The 18,612-nt window shown below is 37.1% G+C and overlaps 1 protein-coding gene across 3 annotated transcripts in view; it reads right to left on the bottom strand.

Annotated features, from left to right (window-relative positions):
• The window catches only part of ARHGAP24 (Rho GTPase activating protein 24), a 494,910-nt gene that overhangs the window by 258,623 nt on the left and 217,675 nt on the right, over positions 1–18,612 (bottom strand). For all 3 annotated transcript variants that reach the window (XM_045183728.3, XM_045183726.3, XM_024574833.4), the window contains one exon: positions 14,436–14,523. In XM_045183728.3, the coding sequence (XP_045039663.2) occupies positions 14,436–14,523 (88 nt within the window). The remainder of the gene's footprint in view (positions 1–14,435; positions 14,524–18,612) is intronic.

The following is an 18,612-nucleotide window of genomic DNA, read 5'->3' as shown; positions in this document are numbered from 1 at the left end:
GAATGCTGAGCTGTAGACTTCTGCTTTTTGGAAAGACAGACTTCTGACTGGCATATTCTGAAACTAGCCTGGTTTGGAAAAGGGAGGCAGTGTGTTTTGGGGTGGTTTTTAAAGGGAGCAGAACTTAATGGCAGAAATCTGCCAGATATTCCAAATCAATATAACCTTTAAATAAACAACCCCTTTCCTTTTTCACCAAACTCTTGCATTAGGAGTCACGCTTCTTGACTGGAAGCAATTGAACCCCACAGCTGTTCCAGAACAGCATTGGTGGGGTTCTGTAACAACACGAATAATAACATGATTGTACACTCATATTTTTTAAACTTTAGTATGTATGAGGTTAATATTTTTAAATAAAAATGCCAGCTCTCAGGATACTCCTGTGAGCCTATGCAAATAATCTGATATAGAAGACAAAACTAAATAACAATATGGAAACAGTACAAACAATAGATTATGGCTCCTTAAAATGTAGGAGTGGATGGAATTCAAAAAGACATAAAGAACTGGACTTAGGAAGGAAAAGGGATCATTGCTCTGCTATAATAGGAGAAAAAAACAGAAGGCCAAGTGTCACATGTAAGTAGGTTTGTAATTGGTATCAGGAAATCGGGTAATTTCCACAAAATTAGGTTGGCAGTAAGGTTATCTGTGGGAGAGAAAGGTTGATCAAAAATAAAATACAAAATAAATCAACTATCCAAATAATTGATTTGCATCAGTTATATCCACATCAAAATTTGTTATTTGCCTTTCAGTCAAAGAACCCATTGTGACAAATCACAGCCCTTAGATTAGAACCAAAAAACCCTCAGGCACAGTTCTGTCATTATTGCCCCTGTGATTCCTGTAAGCAAGTGACATATCAGAAATAATGAGTCATGAGAAAGACAATGTAAATGGTGGTGGACAAATGAACCCTACATTATGTTATGCCCCTGCACTAATCGTTTCCTAAAGCCTTAATTGCCTGCATTGATACTCCTTGCTCTTCTGCACGCTGAATAACAAGTTGCTAACTCACTACAGAAGGCTTGGGCAACTGGATGGGATGTATCAGGGGCTCCTTTTGGCTTTCTCCCCCTGACTAAACATTACAGTTGTATTTAAAGCATGAGTGTGCCACTTTTAGAGAGGAGTTTTTTCCCCATAAAAATTAGTCTGAATTTAAACAAAAAATCCAAAGATAATAATGACACCAAACCAGATGTCTAGTCTATTGCTTTTAGGCAAAGTATTAGAAACAAACAGAACAACAACAAAAACAAAGCTAGAAACAAAATTAAGAAGATTTTTAAACCCAGGGGCAGGATTTAATTTGCAGAAAGGAGCAGCAATATAAAATATATATCCCATATATACATATATCACATAGAGACAACAGTATGGTGATAGTCAGAGGGAAAGAGGGTGAGGGGAAGCAGAGGTGGGCAAGGGGAAATAAACAGGGATGGAAAGGAACTTGACTTTGGGAGATGGGCGCCTGATGCAGTGCACAGATGATGATTTGTTGACTTGTACAATGGAAACCTGTATGGTTTTGTTGACCAATGCCACCCCAATAAATTCAATAAAATTAATATATTTTTTCTTTCTCTGGGCATCCTCCATTTCTATTTCACATGCTTTTAGTTAATACTTTGCTCCCTAAATCATTCACATTTTCCAACATTTATGAAAGGATTGAGTAGAATTCTGGACTGTGGGTCAATGTATAACCAGAAAAGTCATCCTCTTTCTTTGATGAGTAGAAAGGGGCTTAAGTGGTCAGTAGTCAATATGAGGACGAGTTTGCCTCATAAAGATAAAGAGTAGCCTCTGGAAGAACAGTGATGTCTCATCTCCTTTTTCACATTGTTAGGGACTGAAATGTGTTTCCTCAAAATATGTACGTTGAAGTCCTAACTCCTAGTACCTCAGACCCTGGCCATATTTGGAGGTATAGTCTTTAGACACCCCATTTAATTTCAGTTAGGATAAAATGAGGTCAGGAGGTTAGGCCCTAATCCAATCTAAACTCGAGTCCTTATATAAAGGAGAAATTAGGACACAAATAGGCACAGAGGAAAGACCATGTGAAGACACAGGAAGAACACGGCCATCTACAAGGAAAGAAAAGAGGGCTTCAGTAAAACCAACCCTGCTGACACCTTGACCTTGGACTTTTAGCCTCCAGACTGTGAGAAAATACATTTCTGTTGTTTAAGCCACACAGTCTGTGGTTCTTTGTTGTAGCATCCCTAGCAAACTAACAAACACTCTTTCTTCCCACCCCTCTTCCTTGTCACAGACACATAAAATGTAAAATAGTGCTGGTCAAGTAGGAGTTCAGGAGAAAATCTTCTGTATGGGACCAAAGGATCCTTAAACTGGTGTCACTCCATGATAAGAGTCTAGTGACTGTCCTCTAATGTTGGTGAGACCTATCAGACCCATAGCTGGTTTGATGCAATTTGAATGTAATATGGAAGTTTAGACTTGGATCTATTACTCTGATGCTTGAAATATAAGCATTGGTTAGTATTTAGCTGTATATTTTCACAAAATTAACTGATTGCCAGTGTGAGGGAAGCCTCATGTCTAAATGCTGCCCAATTCCCTAGGACTCAGGGCTCCTCCAAGTTGTTTCTGTAACAGGAATAACCAAGTGGCCACCTCTCCAGGGCATCCCAGATCAGCAGGATACACATATGAATCACATCACATGTCCCTGGTACATCCCCCATCTTACCGCATTAGTATCTCTTCTAGTCTCAGAACTTCCTTCATGTCTTTGTCAATATTTTTCAGCCTGTAATTAACTTGTAACATGATAGTCAACTAATCAAAACCCTGTAGTTCCTTTAAATTCTAGCTGTAAACTCACTGACTCTGGAAAGACTTCCTTGATTATTCTAGTCCACATTGACCTTTTGCTTCCAAAATTTCCCAGCATTTATAATCCCATCTAAGACAATTCAGTATCCAACTCTTATTTATACACGGTACTATTTAAACTGTTGTTCCCAAATGTCGCTACTTTTCACTAAGATTTATACAGGCAGAAAAACTCCTACACTTGTCTCTTTACATCTTCAACACAACTTGTCTCTTTACATCTTCAACACAACTTGTCTCTTTAATCTTCAACACTGTCTTTTTACATCTTCAACACAACCTTAAGAGGGAGGTATTATTACTTCATATTCGCTAAGAGGAAACTGGTTTAGAGCACCTAGCAACTAGCTCCAGTGGTGGAGCTGGGATTTGATCTAGTCCTGTCTAACAGACAAATCTCACACCTTTCTCCACTTCCTTAACTGGCCTCCTCAGTGGCCCTTGTGGCCTTCCTTTCTCACCAACAACTCAGTCTTCCTCCCTTTGGCATCTCTCTTTCCATGTCACTGTGAAACAGGGCAGTTACTGCTCTACACTCATATCGAAAAGCAAATGGTTTCATATTTAGCAAAGCAACCATCAGTTTGTTCTTTGTTTCTGCGTATGTTTTTGTTTTGTTCTGTTTGTTGATTTGTTTTGACTTTTTTTAAGCCAGGAAGTCCAAGAACCCCAAGGACACATTTCTAGGTTGCAGATGGTCCTTGAGGTTTTACTTTTTGAAACACTAAGGAGCACTTCAGCTCATTTTTTTGTTACAAAAGACAAATGAAAAAGGCTTCTCTGGTTCCCTGCTTGTGGGCCCAGGACTCGGGGGTCTGCCAGTTTTCCCCTTACCTCACTGCAAGCTTATTTCCCACCACTAAAGACAGCGTGTGCTACTGCACACTTACCCTCCTTCTTCCAATGTCTTCTTTTCCCTGCGAAGTACGTGATTTCTCTTTTTCATTCCCTTATTATTCTAACCTATCGGTTCTCTCTGGCCATTGACTCATTCCAACACACACTTTCCCTAGCGAGCTAGTATATAGCTCAAAGAAGTCCTACCACAGAAAAATAACTGCCTGGGAAAACTCTTTTTTCACAGTAACAACTGCTAACATTTGCTCAGCACTTTACTGTCTATTTTCTTAGCTTGATTAGATTATAAAGCCCTTCCCAATTATTGGATAAAAAAGACAGGTGAACACAGTCTCTGAATACATAATTAAAACTATGCCACAATAAACAGTAGGGGAATCACATTTACAGCAAATAACTTACCAATAAACAGCTTCTGTCACCAAATACTAAAAGATACTGTTGGTTTTAGTATGAATGAAACATAAGGAAATGCAGACTACTTTTTAAGGAGTGTAGTCTGAATGAATGAAGTTCTCTAGTCTCCTGTCTCCTAAAGCAGCAGTTCCCAACCTTTTTGGCACCAGGGACCAGTTTTGTGGAAGACAATTTTTCCATGGACCTGGTTGAGGAGGATGGTTTCATGATGATTTAATCGCATTACATTCAAGCTCACTTCCTGCTCTGCAGCCCAGTTTCTAACAGGCGGGGACCAGTACTGTCCACAGCCCAAACATTAAGGACCCTTGTCCTAAATCACTGAGGAAAAAAAGCTACAATCAAGTAAATAATTCAGAGTGCAAGACACTTTTGATTTTGGCTAATCCAACACAATCATTACACAGATGATAAACTGAGTTCTAGTTTATCCATTAATTCGACAAGCATGCAATGAACATATACTATATAACAGCTGCTCTGCAAGATCCTAGGGATAGAAGGTATTGTTTCTACTTAAAAGCTTTCCATTTAATGGGAAAGAAAGAGAACGAAAACAATTTTTAAAAACATGACTTTCAAGGACAGTGAAAGGAAATACAGAGGTCACTAGCTTTTAAACCCTTAATTTCATTTCTTCATTTGTCATCCTTATTTCTCATTACTCTTAGATTTTCATCCTCTGTTGTATTTAGATAATAAGCCTATCTATATTCTTACTGGTACAAGAAAGCTGTAGTATGCAGTGGTTTTGTGGGCTCAGAGGGGTGTGAAGCTTGCTTTTAGCATTTGTTAGAAATGTGAGTTTGTGCCACTATTTACCAATGAGTGGAACAACACCTATCACAAGAACAGTCATTGTGTTAAAAGCCTGACCTGCATTAGTGAAGCACCTGACATGATTTCAGTCCACATTAGCTACAAATATTAAGGGGATATTTTTCATACTGATGTTGCAGAAAACTGATGGGATAAGGGGTAGAAAGATATTAATAAACAAACTACTCCTCTAAGAAAACAAATTTGTTAGTTTTACCAGTAAACAAAGTATTGTCATTTTCTATAACATGCTTAGATCTTAAGATATGCACATTGTAAAAAGGAGAGCTTTGAAGATACTTCAAGCTTATTTGATCTTGCAAAAGATGCTTCCATCTCAGAATACCTGTGATGTCTCCATGAACTTGTGTGGACTGAACAAAGCATGGGAAATGTTTTTCATGCTAGGCATACCCAATATCCTATTAACAGTATTCATTTCTTAAAAAGCCATACATCAGATTTTAGCTCTGGTCAGGATCTAGAGTTCTAAATGAGCTAACACAGGCTTTAAATAGAAAATTTCAGTTCAGTCACTAAAACTTTTTAGGTTCATCATGATTAATAAAAAAAGACATTATTCAGTGATGGAGCTTATATATAAAGATGGTGGTGAACAGCTCCTGGATCCTGATTTTGAGGCAGTCAGTGGCTAATGCCATGGCTTGGGGAGACAGGCTGTCTCAGAGTTCTAATTCTGGCTCTGATGGCACCAGTGAGGATTAGTGTTTATATTAGTATCTTCAGGCTCTTTTCATAGGTGTGCTTTTTTATCTAGCCACAAGGGTCGACAAGCTATGGCCCATGGGCCAAATCTAGCCCACTGTCTATTTTTTACATTTTTAAGTTACTGGTAAAAAGTCAAAAGAAGAATAATCCTTTTTAAAAATAATATTTATTTTTAGAGAGAAGGGAATGGAGGGAGAAAGAGAGGAAGAGAAACACTGATGTGAGAGAGAAACATCGGTGGGTTGCCTCTCATATGTGCTGACCAGGGACTGAACCCACAACTCAGGCAGGTGCCCTGACCAGAATCAAGCTGGTGAACTTTTGCTTTGTGGGACAAAGCCCAACCAACTGAGCCACAATGGTCAGAGCAAGAATATTTCTTTATATTTGAAAATTATATAAAATCCAAATGTCAGTGCCCATTAATACAATTTTATTGGAACACAGGCATACCCATTGTTTATAATACAACAGAAAAGTTGAATGATTGTAATAAAGACTTTATGGCTTATAAAGCCTAAAACATTTACTGTCGGGTCTTTTCCAGAAAACATTTGCTGACCCCTGATCTAGTATGTCTAATGAATGATAAAATTAAATGGGAACGGATCCACATATCTACACTGTGAGAGAGCACTCTACAGTCAGAACTTCTTGTAAAAGTGATCATAAGATCACACTTGTAATCAGTTTATAAATGCCCAGAATGCCTTGGTTGACAAGGCATTAGCCAGAATTTCAAGAGATTACAAATACCATATGATTTCACTCATATGTGGAATCTAATGAACAAAGTGAACTAACAAGGAAAGTGGGGACAGATTCATAGATGGAGAACAGACAACAGTTTGTTGGTGGCAGGGATGTTAGGGGTTGGAGGGATTGAGCAAAAAGGAAAATGGATTCATTGACTTGGATAAAAGTGTGGTGATTTCAGGGGGAGGGGCATATAAAAGGACTAAATGGTAATAAAAAAATAAAGATTAAATCAAAAATTAAATAAACAAAATATCTTTTAACCATTTCAATAGTCTATTTTAAATGTATGTTTTAAGGCATTTTAAGTAGTGAGGGAAGTTTGAAAGAAAAATTCCAAATACATTTTTTATATGAAAGAATATATATTACATAAAATATGCTGAGTTTCAATGCATTTATTTAACTCATGTTCAGAACTACTTGTGTATACATAACTATGTTTTCATACCATCAACAACTCCTACTCACATTCTCTAAATAATTTGCACACATTAACTAACCAAAAAAGAAAAAGGAATTAACCCCCCCCCACACACACAAACATCAAGGCAGCCTACAGATGTAGGCAGACAAAAAAAAAAAAAAGAGATATCATAGTTGCCTTTGGATAACAAATATAATTGCATGGATTTTAAATTAGTTTTACTAACACAAAAGAGAAAGAATGATAAGATAAAGAGAGTGTTATAAAAGTAAATGCCTTAGCAGCATATTTAACTAATGATTAACAAAATTACTTTTATGTTAAAACACTATTAAAATACCCCACATTTTCATATAAAATAGGCACCAAGTGCTGGTTTATACTTTTAAAAGATAGCACACTAAGATATCCAAGACTTCATGTGTTCATCCTAGAAGGAGGTGCGGATACAGACACGAATGATAAACTTTCATTGCTGATGTCATATAATTATCTCAAAAACTCAAAAATTGACTCAGCTTACTATCTATAATATTTCTCAGGTGGCCTATTATATAGTGCAGCTGCACTGACCGTCTAAGTAGGTTCATTTGGGGAAATTAAAAATTTTAGTCTCCAGACCCATAAAATGTTCTATCCAGGAAGTTCTTTAGTAAATGCATGAAACAGGTCTGTGGACTTATAATCATAGGACCAGGAGAAAAAAACCAACTGAATCTGGGAGATGAAAGTTAAAAACTGATTAAAAATATAACTCATAATTACAAGTAATAAAAAAGTTGTCATGTTAGACATGTATGTATATAGATGAAATAAATAGAGCATTGGAACATAGAGATAAATAGGTAAACAGAGAAAGAGATAGATGGATAGATCGATAGATAGATATAATGATAAACAGAATATCAATAGTCTTGGTCTCCAAATTTAAACTATAGTTATTAAACTGTAGAACAAAATTGGGTTTCATGGAATCACTAAAGCCCCTAAAAGTGTTTGCAATTTTGGTATCTATATGCACTTTTTAAAAGACCCATAATGCATTTATTGGATTATCTAAGCACCCATGTTCTATAACTTTTCATTTAGCTCCTAAAAATTCTTCTGGAAAATAATTAGAATAAAAAATTCACTGAAATTTATAGATGTGAGATGCAATTGGCTGAGGTTATTGAAAATAATTAGCATAGTCATGGCTAACAGTGGGGGAAATAACACCTTTGCTTTTTTGGAAGGGCTTAATTTCATTTCCAGGCAGATGAAAATCACTTTAGATTACCCTTCAGAATTTCTTTTTTTCTTTGTTTCTATAGCTAATAATTCGTCCCTCATCTCAGTTTCCTGTGTGTTCCTCTTTTCTTTCCTTGGGGTAAAAAAGAGAATAAGAAAACCTCTAAGTTCTAGTTCTTATTGATTTTGGGTATTGGGCCCCGATGGGGCTTTGAGAGTCTGGAATATTGGTTATTGCTATTGAAACCCAGAATGGGTCTCTGCTTAGGTAATACCCATGCAGTTTGGTGGACTGATTGCCAACAGGTGTGCTTGCTGCTGGCTAGACAGTGAGCGATAACTTAGACAGTGTGTAGAGCAAGTTGGTGAAGAAGCTGGGACTATTTCTGCAACGTGAGCTCCGTGATGCAGAGAAGTAAACCCTAGTGTACCAGTTCTGTGCAGGGAAAAATTACAGGCGTATATTTGTCCCTTGGCATATTCACATGTAAATATAGACATTGGAGTCAAGTATGTTTTCCTCCTTTTTCATGAAAGTATAGTTGTGGCTTTAAGAACATGCATCCAAAAGTACTATAAGTGGGCATCTTTATTCAGTACTTATTTTAATAATAGGCATAAGCATTAAAATAGCTGCAAACAAATGAAAATGCCATTCTCACTTCAAGTGCCAAAACTCTCTTTCCCAATGGATGAGTTAAGAAGTGATAAAAGTATATTCATTTTAGCTAATAATCATAATAAAGTTCACGTTATATTTTATAAACTATGCATCAAATTCTAACATCTCTTACTTTAAATATATATATGTGTACACACACACACACACATAACTGTTTTATTTTCTGAGAGCTTTACCTCTGTAAAGGTAAATCTGTGATGTATGCACACACACAAATACACTCACCACCTGGTGCTAGCTGTTTTACCTTGACAAAATTACTTCTCTGTGCCTCAGTTTCTTTTTCTGGGAATGGAAATAATAAAAAAGGCTGCCTCATAGAGTTTTAGTAAGGGTTAAGTAAAGTGGTATGTATAAAGAGCCAGGGCTTGCCTGGGACACAGAAAGCTAGCTACAGAGGCTACCATGGATCCCCAATGTTCTGTCCAAATCCCAGAGGCTGGAGCATTGACTGCTGATGGCCTTCATGGGAATTGTCCTCCACTGCAACAGGAAACTATGTCACCCCAGTTTATCTGTTTCCTCTACCCCAGTCAGTGACTAGATGAGCTGATGCCAGGTAACAAGTTTGGTTTCTCACTTTAGAGCAACTCTGAGGGATATCCCAGTTCTAGGGCTCCCCATAGCATCAGCTGAGACCTCAGTTGCCATGGTGTTATGGGACAGCTTCTCCTTCTGCCCCACACTGCCTTCCTCACTTCCTCACAGATGACATGTTTTCAGAAAGCACTTCCCAGCAAACATTTGATCATAGCTCTCCATCAGAATGTGTTTCCCAGAATCCAGGCTAAGATTATAGATAGCTATAGATTAAAAAAAATTGTCTTTCCATTATTTTGGAATTGCTAAGATTTAAATATAAATTTAAAAGTGCTAAAATCTCACATTCTAAGTTGAAAACAAAACAACGATGGAAGTTGTGCCAAGCCACTTCCCTGCAGGGTTTATAGAGAGAATGCATTTCAGAGAAAAAACCCAAACCCCATTTTCCTGTCCCTGACTATTACAAGAGGAAGATCAGAAAAGCAGAAGTGCTGTTTGGAGACAACAGTTTTCAAGATAAACACTATTTTTGGTGGGGCAGGGGGAGGAAAAGACTTTCTCTCAACCATCAGTACAAGTCAAAAAAGCACAAGAGAGATGCTCATAAATTTTGAAACGTGCTAGAACTGTCAGCCACCACTACTCCAAGTAGAAGACTCACACGAATCTTGGCAAGCCACAGAAACTGCTGGGTCTGAAGCTCAGGCACCATGGAGGAAAGGGCAAGGAGGCAGGTGGAGGGAGGCAGCAGCAGGGAAACAGCCTGCACTGCTCTTACTTGGCAGATACGTGAGTGTCCTGGTCACTGAATAAGCACAAAGAAAGCAGCTGGCCTTTGACCTCTTTTGTCAGTATCCCATCCAACAGGATCATGCCCAGGGTACAGATTCCTACCATGTGAAGTGCATTTCCAAGTCTAGGGATGTTGGAAAATCCACAGATGCACTCCACGAGAGAGTCAGCATTTGGGGAGAAATGTAATAGGCAATCAGTGTTAAGGGGCTATACTCCTGCAGAAGCTTCTGTGTAGAAATATTACCTTCTTCATCTGTCTCTTGTTCTCATTATCAAAGAGGAAGGCAGAGAAGTAGGAAAGAGAACGTGAGGTTTCCCACCACTTTAGCCACTAGAGCCACAGGGGTCTTTGCTGAACCCAGGGATGGAAAGATCCTACACAGCAGGAAGTAAGAGGTCAATGTGGCCAAGCTGGGAGTAGTGATAGATGAAAAAAAAAAGTCATATGACTGAGATTCCTCCATAAACCTGGCAAATGAATACACTCCAATAAATATTTATTCAGCCCGTTGCATTATACTGTACTAGGTGTTAGGGATGTCGTGATGAGGGAGAAAGATGTGGTTCCTAACTGGGTGGAGCGCAGACTTCCTTGTCGCTCTATGCCTATCTCTAGCTGTCTCTGAATCACTATTGCTTTTTCTCCTTCTGACATACTGCTTTTCTGAGAAAGTTAAGGTATCATCATTCCATTAACTACTCTTTTAAATTTTTAAAACATCACAAGAAAACCTCCCTCAGAACACATTTTGAGAGAAGCAAAGAGACCATTTTCTTTCTTCCAGCACTATACATTAAAAGTCTGCCAACATTCTTTTCTCAACCACATTTCCCAAAAGCTTAGCAGTTGGCCATGAAATTCATTCCAGTCTAAAATTTGGAATGTCAGACAGTAAAGTCTCCAAATTGCTTATTTAGCTAACACCTCCATTTTAAATAATATGTAGAGAAATAGGAAAAAAATGGAGTAAAATGCTTTAAATCATGGCATTATTCAAAGAGATAATTCTTTGTATTAGATAGCAAGTCTATAAGAATTTAATCCCAAGTTATAGTAGGTTTTTTTTTTTTAGTTTTTCTCAAAAGCTTTAAGCCTATTTAGAAATAACATACAAAGTAATAGGTAATATTGCCTGCCTTATAGAGTTGTTTTAAGAACCCTCAATTCTATTGAAAAATCTTGTTTTTCTTCTTTGCACATTATTAATATTTAATACCATAGGGCATTTCATACTATTAAAGCAACAACAACAAAGATATGGACACTATAAAGATATACAGCACATATGTGAATAAACTCTCTCTATACACACACATATATGCACACATACATATGTGTATATATACACACATCTATGTACATGTACACATGTGTATACATACACACATACACACAAACACATACACAAATATGTAAGTATGTATATAGTAATAGAATATTTGGCAAAGAGCTTCCTGGAGGTTATTGTCAGCTTTGTTAGATATTATCACAGGCAGGTAGGATTAAAGTGTGTAATCCTATTCATAGCTATAGCTTGGGTAGTTGGGCTTGAAGTACTTGTCTACAAAGATGGAATAGTGTTGAATCTGTAAGCACCATGTGCAGCATGGGTTTTCAGAAGCGGTGTCACAGAGAAAGCCATGTAGAATAAGTACAAGTTATGAGGATATGCCGTCAGGCAGGCCCAAAGAGGACTCTGTACAAGGCACTGACCACATTTCCACAAGCTTTCCTGTCTCCTACACTTTTCGACAAATGAAAACACTCTTGCAACTTTGCAAATTCCCCATGTCAAACAATTTCACAATTGGAAAGCTTAGACAATACTATCTTGTCATTTCCATTTGCAAAAATAAATCAAGTGTTAGCCTCTTACTGAGTAATACTGATTTTGAAAAGTTGATTAAAATCACGTGATACAGATCCCCACATTATCATACAAATACAGAAGCTTTTGCCTGAAATTCCATCCTGATGTCAGGGGCAAAGCAATAAAAACCCAATGACCAAGATTAATGGAGCAGACACTGAATTCTCACTGTAGGCATTGTGATTTTCCAAATCCCTCTTCAAAGAAGCATATGACACAGTTCTCTTGTCACTTCAGAGTTATAAAACCTAATTTAGAAGCTATACATATTGCATTAATGATTCAGGAAGCATCTTTGCACATGAGCTATGGGCTCACTTTTTTTTTTTTAAAGAACAACCTACAGATTCCATATCATGCAGTATTGAGCTTCTTAAGCTTTGCTCATCAAAAGCCATTATTTCCTATGCACTTCATGGGAAACACATGCCCCAGAACAGCAGTCTTGGAGGGGAAGTTTCATGACTTCCTGAGCTGAAGACACAGCTGTTTCTAGAAGTCTTGACAATATCCATTTATAGTATATCAGAATATCTTCACTGAAGGCTGAAATCTCTACCCAGTTAGTAGACTGAATGGGAAAGGAGACCTTTAGTATTGGAGATAAAGAGTCGAAGCTGTCAGTTTAATACCATGCTCATTTAAAAGCTAACAGGCACTAATGTTTGAGAATAAATAGGGGAAGAAATTTCCTCTACTGATACTTCAAAGATTTTGCAACATCTGGAATCTGGTTCCATACAGTATATTCCACTAAGAAGTAAGTATAAAAAGGATTTTAATAGGGCAAACAAGATTCAGGTTTCTTACAATGTGTTTTCCCTGGGGGAAAACAAACAACACGATTCATCTGACTAACCTTTCTGCACTTCAGCTGCATTAATTAACCTTTAGTCATGGATTCCAATGTGAGCCAGATGAACTCAGCGCTACAGCTGTTTTCATTGAGGGGAAAAATATGCTTTTACATTTCAGGTTCCTGGCATTTATAAATCTGGGAAAAATGTTTTGTTGACTGCCTTTGTGCCAGCATTATTGACATGCGTTACATATTAGTCACCCAAATAAATTCAAACTCACCTTAGGCTGTGATTAAATCAATATCAATATCACATCAACTGGGTCAGTCAGCCATTGCTATAAAAAGCACAGCCCTAACTTTCTTTTTCTTACATCAGGGATTAAGGAAGGGCTAAAGAACTCATCAAAGAAGTAGATCATGACCCTAAAGAAACTGTTGCTGGGTGAGTCAAAGATTTAAGTTGCGATCGGGTACTGAGAGAGGGATGGATGAAGATGACTAGAAAAAAATGAACAGATGGTGAAGAAGTTTAACTGCAGGATCCGATAACTTGGCAAAGACATCCTCAGCTCTGCAAGCCAAACATGTGCAAGTGGTTGGTTGGAAACAGAGTTGAGGTACAGAACTGTAACGTTTTGTCAGTTGTTGGAGGATTTTTATTTTGTTTTGTTTTTGTAGCAGAGGTTTCTTTACAATGTAATTTTGTGAGAAAATTATGACAGATAATGAGCTGGACAAAGCATTTTACCTGTAACACCTTGCCAAAATTTCATATTACAAGAGCACTGTAAAATCAGCTTTGTCTCCACCTCTGGGGTCTATGGACAAAGGATACCTGTGGGAGACCATTCTGCGTGGCGTGGGCCAAGCCCCCACTCGGAAAGGCCAGTGGAAAGTGAGGTCCGGCACACAGGACCCACACCCACAGACAGGGTCTCCCGTGGGGAACCAGGCCTGCATTGTTCCTAGGCTGCTGTGAGACTTGCTTTTTGCGAAGTCTCCCCGACCCTGAATTGAGGCAGCAAACGTTTACTGCGTATGTTTAAAGTAACTTCCTAAAATCCATGCTAAACCTTCCAAGGAGGAGTGTAACCAGTTCAACCACTTTTTCCTTTACACTTGCAAATATCCTTCCTTTTTGATGTAATTAGCAACATCCTCTCCTTTGTTTTCTGTAAAAGGTAACCACCCAAAGCGAACCTGTGTGTAGTAAATGAGGACCATCCTCGAAAATGTGCCCAGAAAAGCAATAAAAGCCTCTCAAGGCAAGGGTCAGCACACAGCTCTCCTCTTGAGAGAGTGGCCATGCCATCCCTTTTCCTCCACAGGACTCGGTAGTCTTTGTGAATTTGTCTCGTTTCAGCCCGAACACCGCAGACACTGCGGGCAGTATCTGCATCAGATATCCAATAACCATGCAGCCATGTGTGTGTTTGTATGTATTCATTTGTACCCCTGTACAGACCTGACGTCGTTGACTGTGTAAATACACACCAAATTTGATACTTGCCTCCACAAATAAATGTTCTCAGCCATGACTCTAGAAGAATAAAGACATTCTGACCGGTTTTCCCCTTTCCCAATGTGGAACAGGAATAATGTGATCAATTCAGAAAATCATTTTACCTGGAACTACTTCAAAAAGGAACTTCCCTGGGCTCTCATCGTTGCAGGGATGTTCAAGGACTTTATTTCCAGGCAGAAAAATAGTACCCTGTGAACACAAATGCGCAAAACATCAACATTATCAGATTGCAAACACTGAACATTATTATCATCATCACAATCATTGTCAGTGAATATTCAAAGTGCGTCTATAACCCGGTGTATAGTAATATGTATCAGTCTCATTTATATTCCCAACTAATCAAAAATCATATAACAAAATCATATTCATTCAGCATTAAACAAACATTTATTGAACATCTAATATGTGTAAGGTGTACTAGGTGCTAGATTAGGTGCTGGATTCACTTCAAGCACCAATTTATTGAATGTTTTTTGTGTGCCAAAATTTTTACTAAGCATTCTATCAACATCATATTATTCATTAGAAAATGGTATATTTCCCCCCATTGTACTGATATGAAAACCAAGGCAGAGCTTTGAATAACTTAGTCAATGTTATGCTAGCTTTCTCTTAATTATCCCTTTTCTTTTTGTTATTGTAGATTTCTCTCTCTTTAATGGATCATTTTCATGGTATTGAGACATATTTAAAAGTCCATGCTATTAAAAAAATTTAGACTCTAGCTATCATATTCCCTCTTGCCTAGCAAAGAGTTATCTACACTGAAACTATTTCCTTATACGTATGCACTGCACTCTAGTTTTTGCACCTAGAATTCCAGTTACATGATTTGACAATTTTCAATCTTCAATGAACTTGACTTCCCAGGGGCATTCAGCACTATTAACACTCTTTCTTGAAGCGTTTTCTTTCGATGGATGCTTGGTTTTTTCCAGGTTTATCTCTTTCTTTTCTGACTGCTCTTTCTTTTACTGGCCCTAACTGGCCTTTAAATATTATAGAACTTCAAAGGTCTATCCAATGATTCCTTCTTTATATTCTCCTTCTCTAAACTATCTCATCGATGCCTATGACTTTAATAACTAATTATAAGCCAATAAACACTAGATTAATAATTTTAACCCAGGGTTCTTTGAGCTTCATAATGTTATATCCATGAATTTATTTGACATTTCCATTTAGATATCCCAAAGCTTCTTAAAACTAAACTTAGCCAAATTAAAATGCAATTAATTCTCCCTGGCTGGTGTGGCTCAGTGGATTGAGCACTTGCCTGTGAACCAAAGGGTTGCCAGTTCGATTCCCAGTCAGGGAACATGGCTGGGTGGTGGGCCCGGTCCCCAGTTTGGGGTGCACAAGAGGCAACCACACATTGATGTTTCTGTCCCTCTCCTTCTCCCTCTCTTCCCCTCTCTCCAAAAATAAATAAACAAAATCTAAAAAAAAAAGTGCAATTAATTCTGGTCCTATTTATGCATTTCCTAACTCAGTGGCTGGCGCCCTTTTCTAATTAGCTACAAAGGCCAGTACTGTAGCAGTCATTGCCCCATTATACCTCTGCTACCACCACTCCCTAGTTCCAGCTACTGTTGTCTCTTGCCTGGAATGTTTCAAACACCAGTTCACTGAATCTCCCTTAATACTCAAACATCTTTTAATCCTTTTTTCTTAGTGTATTCAGAATGATCTTTATACAGAAATTTGATCTTGTAATTTTCCTGCCTAAAAATCTTCAGTGACTTTCATTTGTTCTAGGATAAAGCTCTGAGTGGTCTTGTTTCACCCACATCTCTAGGATAATTTTATCACTCATACTTTGTTGCTTTTTATGATCAAGCCAACTGCCTTTCTGTAAATAGCATCATACTCTCATCTACCTGAGGCCTACATTCTTTCCTGGGTTATTTTCTATGCAGTTTTCAGATTTACTACATTCAAAACATACTTGCATAGCTTCCTGAATCTTACCTGGACTGATTTACCACTGCAGGTAACTACATTATTTGTAAGACTGTTTAACTAATGTCCATCCCCACCATTAAACTATAAGGGAGCGAGGGTATATGTTTTGCTCCCTAATTTAAACCAGTGCCTAGCATTTTGCCTGACATAAGTTAATGGTACAAAAAAGTGTACTGTTAAGGAAATGAGTAGCAAAGCCAATATTCCCAAGCAATATGCAGGATTTAAAACCATATGCTCTTGTCCACTTTATTTTATTGTCCACTTTTCCAGCTTGAAGCAATATTTACTTCAAGTAACATTTTCATTCTACTCAACTTTCATTCTACCTGGTTTGGCACAGAAAATTATAGTCATCAACTCTGTCCAACTTCTGAGCTTGGAGTGATAAGGGACCGCACTCCCTAACTAAAGCCCAAGGAACTGTAGGTTAGAAATCTCTCTCTCCCTCCCTGTTTACAAGGGGAGTGCGGAGGTGCTGCCTTTGTTTTCCTCCTCCAGGAAGTAAAGTTTCCTTTTTCTTATCATATTTAGTGTCCTCTGGCTCATTGATCCCATTTTACTTCTTGGTATTTTTCAATAATTTTTATAAATACTTTGAAAAATATTCATCCTAATTAAAACCTTTTATATATAGGTTTAAAACCTATATGATTTCTATGAAAAGTGATAGAAGAAGTTGTTTCAATTATGAGCTTATTTACTTAAATGATTTTGTGGAACAATTAAATTTGTGATTTGGCTTAGTTGTAGAACATAGCATCTAACCTTCCAGATAGATACAGTATTTTTGTTTATGCATGTATGTATTTGTATATGTGTATACATAGGATTCCTGTTTAATTCTATGCCTTCAGGTTCTACTTAGGACCTTAAACTATACCTGTGTTCTATAAAGTGAATTCAAGCCAGTCTCCTGAATAAATAGTTCTCCTGCATAAAGCCATTCTCCATGAAATCCCAAACTACCTCCCTTGGTAGTTGGAAGACAGAGTGTGCTATTCCTTTTGGGGATTTTTGCACATGTGAAGTAGCCACTTCTGAGATATTTTTATTTCAATTTTTGAACTTGACATTATACGGATTTTATACTTTGACAGTTTTCCAAACAAACTGTAACATAAAAACAATACTTTAAATATCAGTAGACAATGTTTAGGACAGTATGTACTGTAACTGATAGACATTTACTGGGCTTATAAAATAAAGTCACTTAATTGAAACAGCTTACTTGATCACCTTGTATAGAAAACACATAATTAAAGTCTATAACTAAGAGGAGGGTCTCATTTGTAATTATTTTGAAAGTATTTTGCAATGTTTACATTGCCAGAAAATACAGATAAACAAAAAAATTTACAATTTACCCAGAACCATAGAAAACAAATACTCATACCAATATGCCTTTCCATATTTGTATCTACTGATGTATATATGTATATTAACATATAGAGTAATTTTTACAAAAACAATAAATCAAAATACACTTATTATGAACTTCAAGAGCAAAATTAAAAAAACATTTTTATTAGTTTTGCTGTAGCAATTGAATTACCTACATAATTTTAAAAGGTTAAATAGCATAGTATTTGATTGAATATATGCGCTTCTGTAACCTCTATTGTTGTAAAGTGTTTATGTTCCGTTGTATTATAAAGAACATTTTCATGAATATCCATGAAGCTAAATCTTTGAGCTCCTGAACTTACAGACTTTAAGACAAATGTCTAAGAGAAAAATTAGGAGTCAAAAATTATGCACTGTTGTGTGAGTTTGGTTAATTTTTCCAGAGTTGCTTTAAATGAGTTAATCAAAGAAATAAAGAACTAATAAACAAGTATAATTCAAATGCCCAGACTGAATTCAAAAGTACTTTATTGAGACACTACCATATGTCAGATATTATTTCAGGTGATGTAGAGTTTGTACAAAAAAAAAAAAAACCTCTCTACTCTCAGTGCAAGAATAATACAATGCATAACAATGAAACAAATAAGTGCCAAAGTATGTAGAAAAACAAACAAATATAATAAAAGTTTACAAAGAGACTGTCATTAGAGCCCTCTGATTAGTTAGGAAACATAATATAAAGGAAATGGTCTTTAAAGAAAGATAGCTTTTAAGATTTAGTGATTTGGGGAAAATCTTCCAAAATGGAAGAATGTCATCAGCAAAGTAGTAATTAGAACCGGTTGTCCAGAGCACATTAGAAAAAGAAGAAGACTCACGGGGAAGTAAAAACTATTGGTGATGTTGAAGACATGTTGCGGAAAGTCTAGCCCTAGGCAGAGGATGTGGCATATCATCTCC

This window comes from Desmodus rotundus, chromosome 4 (genome assembly GCF_022682495.2).
Source record: "Desmodus rotundus isolate HL8 chromosome 4, HLdesRot8A.1, whole genome shotgun sequence".
In the NCBI taxonomy this organism is placed as follows: Eukaryota; Metazoa; Chordata; class Mammalia; order Chiroptera; family Phyllostomidae; genus Desmodus; species Desmodus rotundus.
Note: the sequence above shows the minus strand (reverse complement) of the source record. Positions and strands in the feature narration are given on the sequence as shown.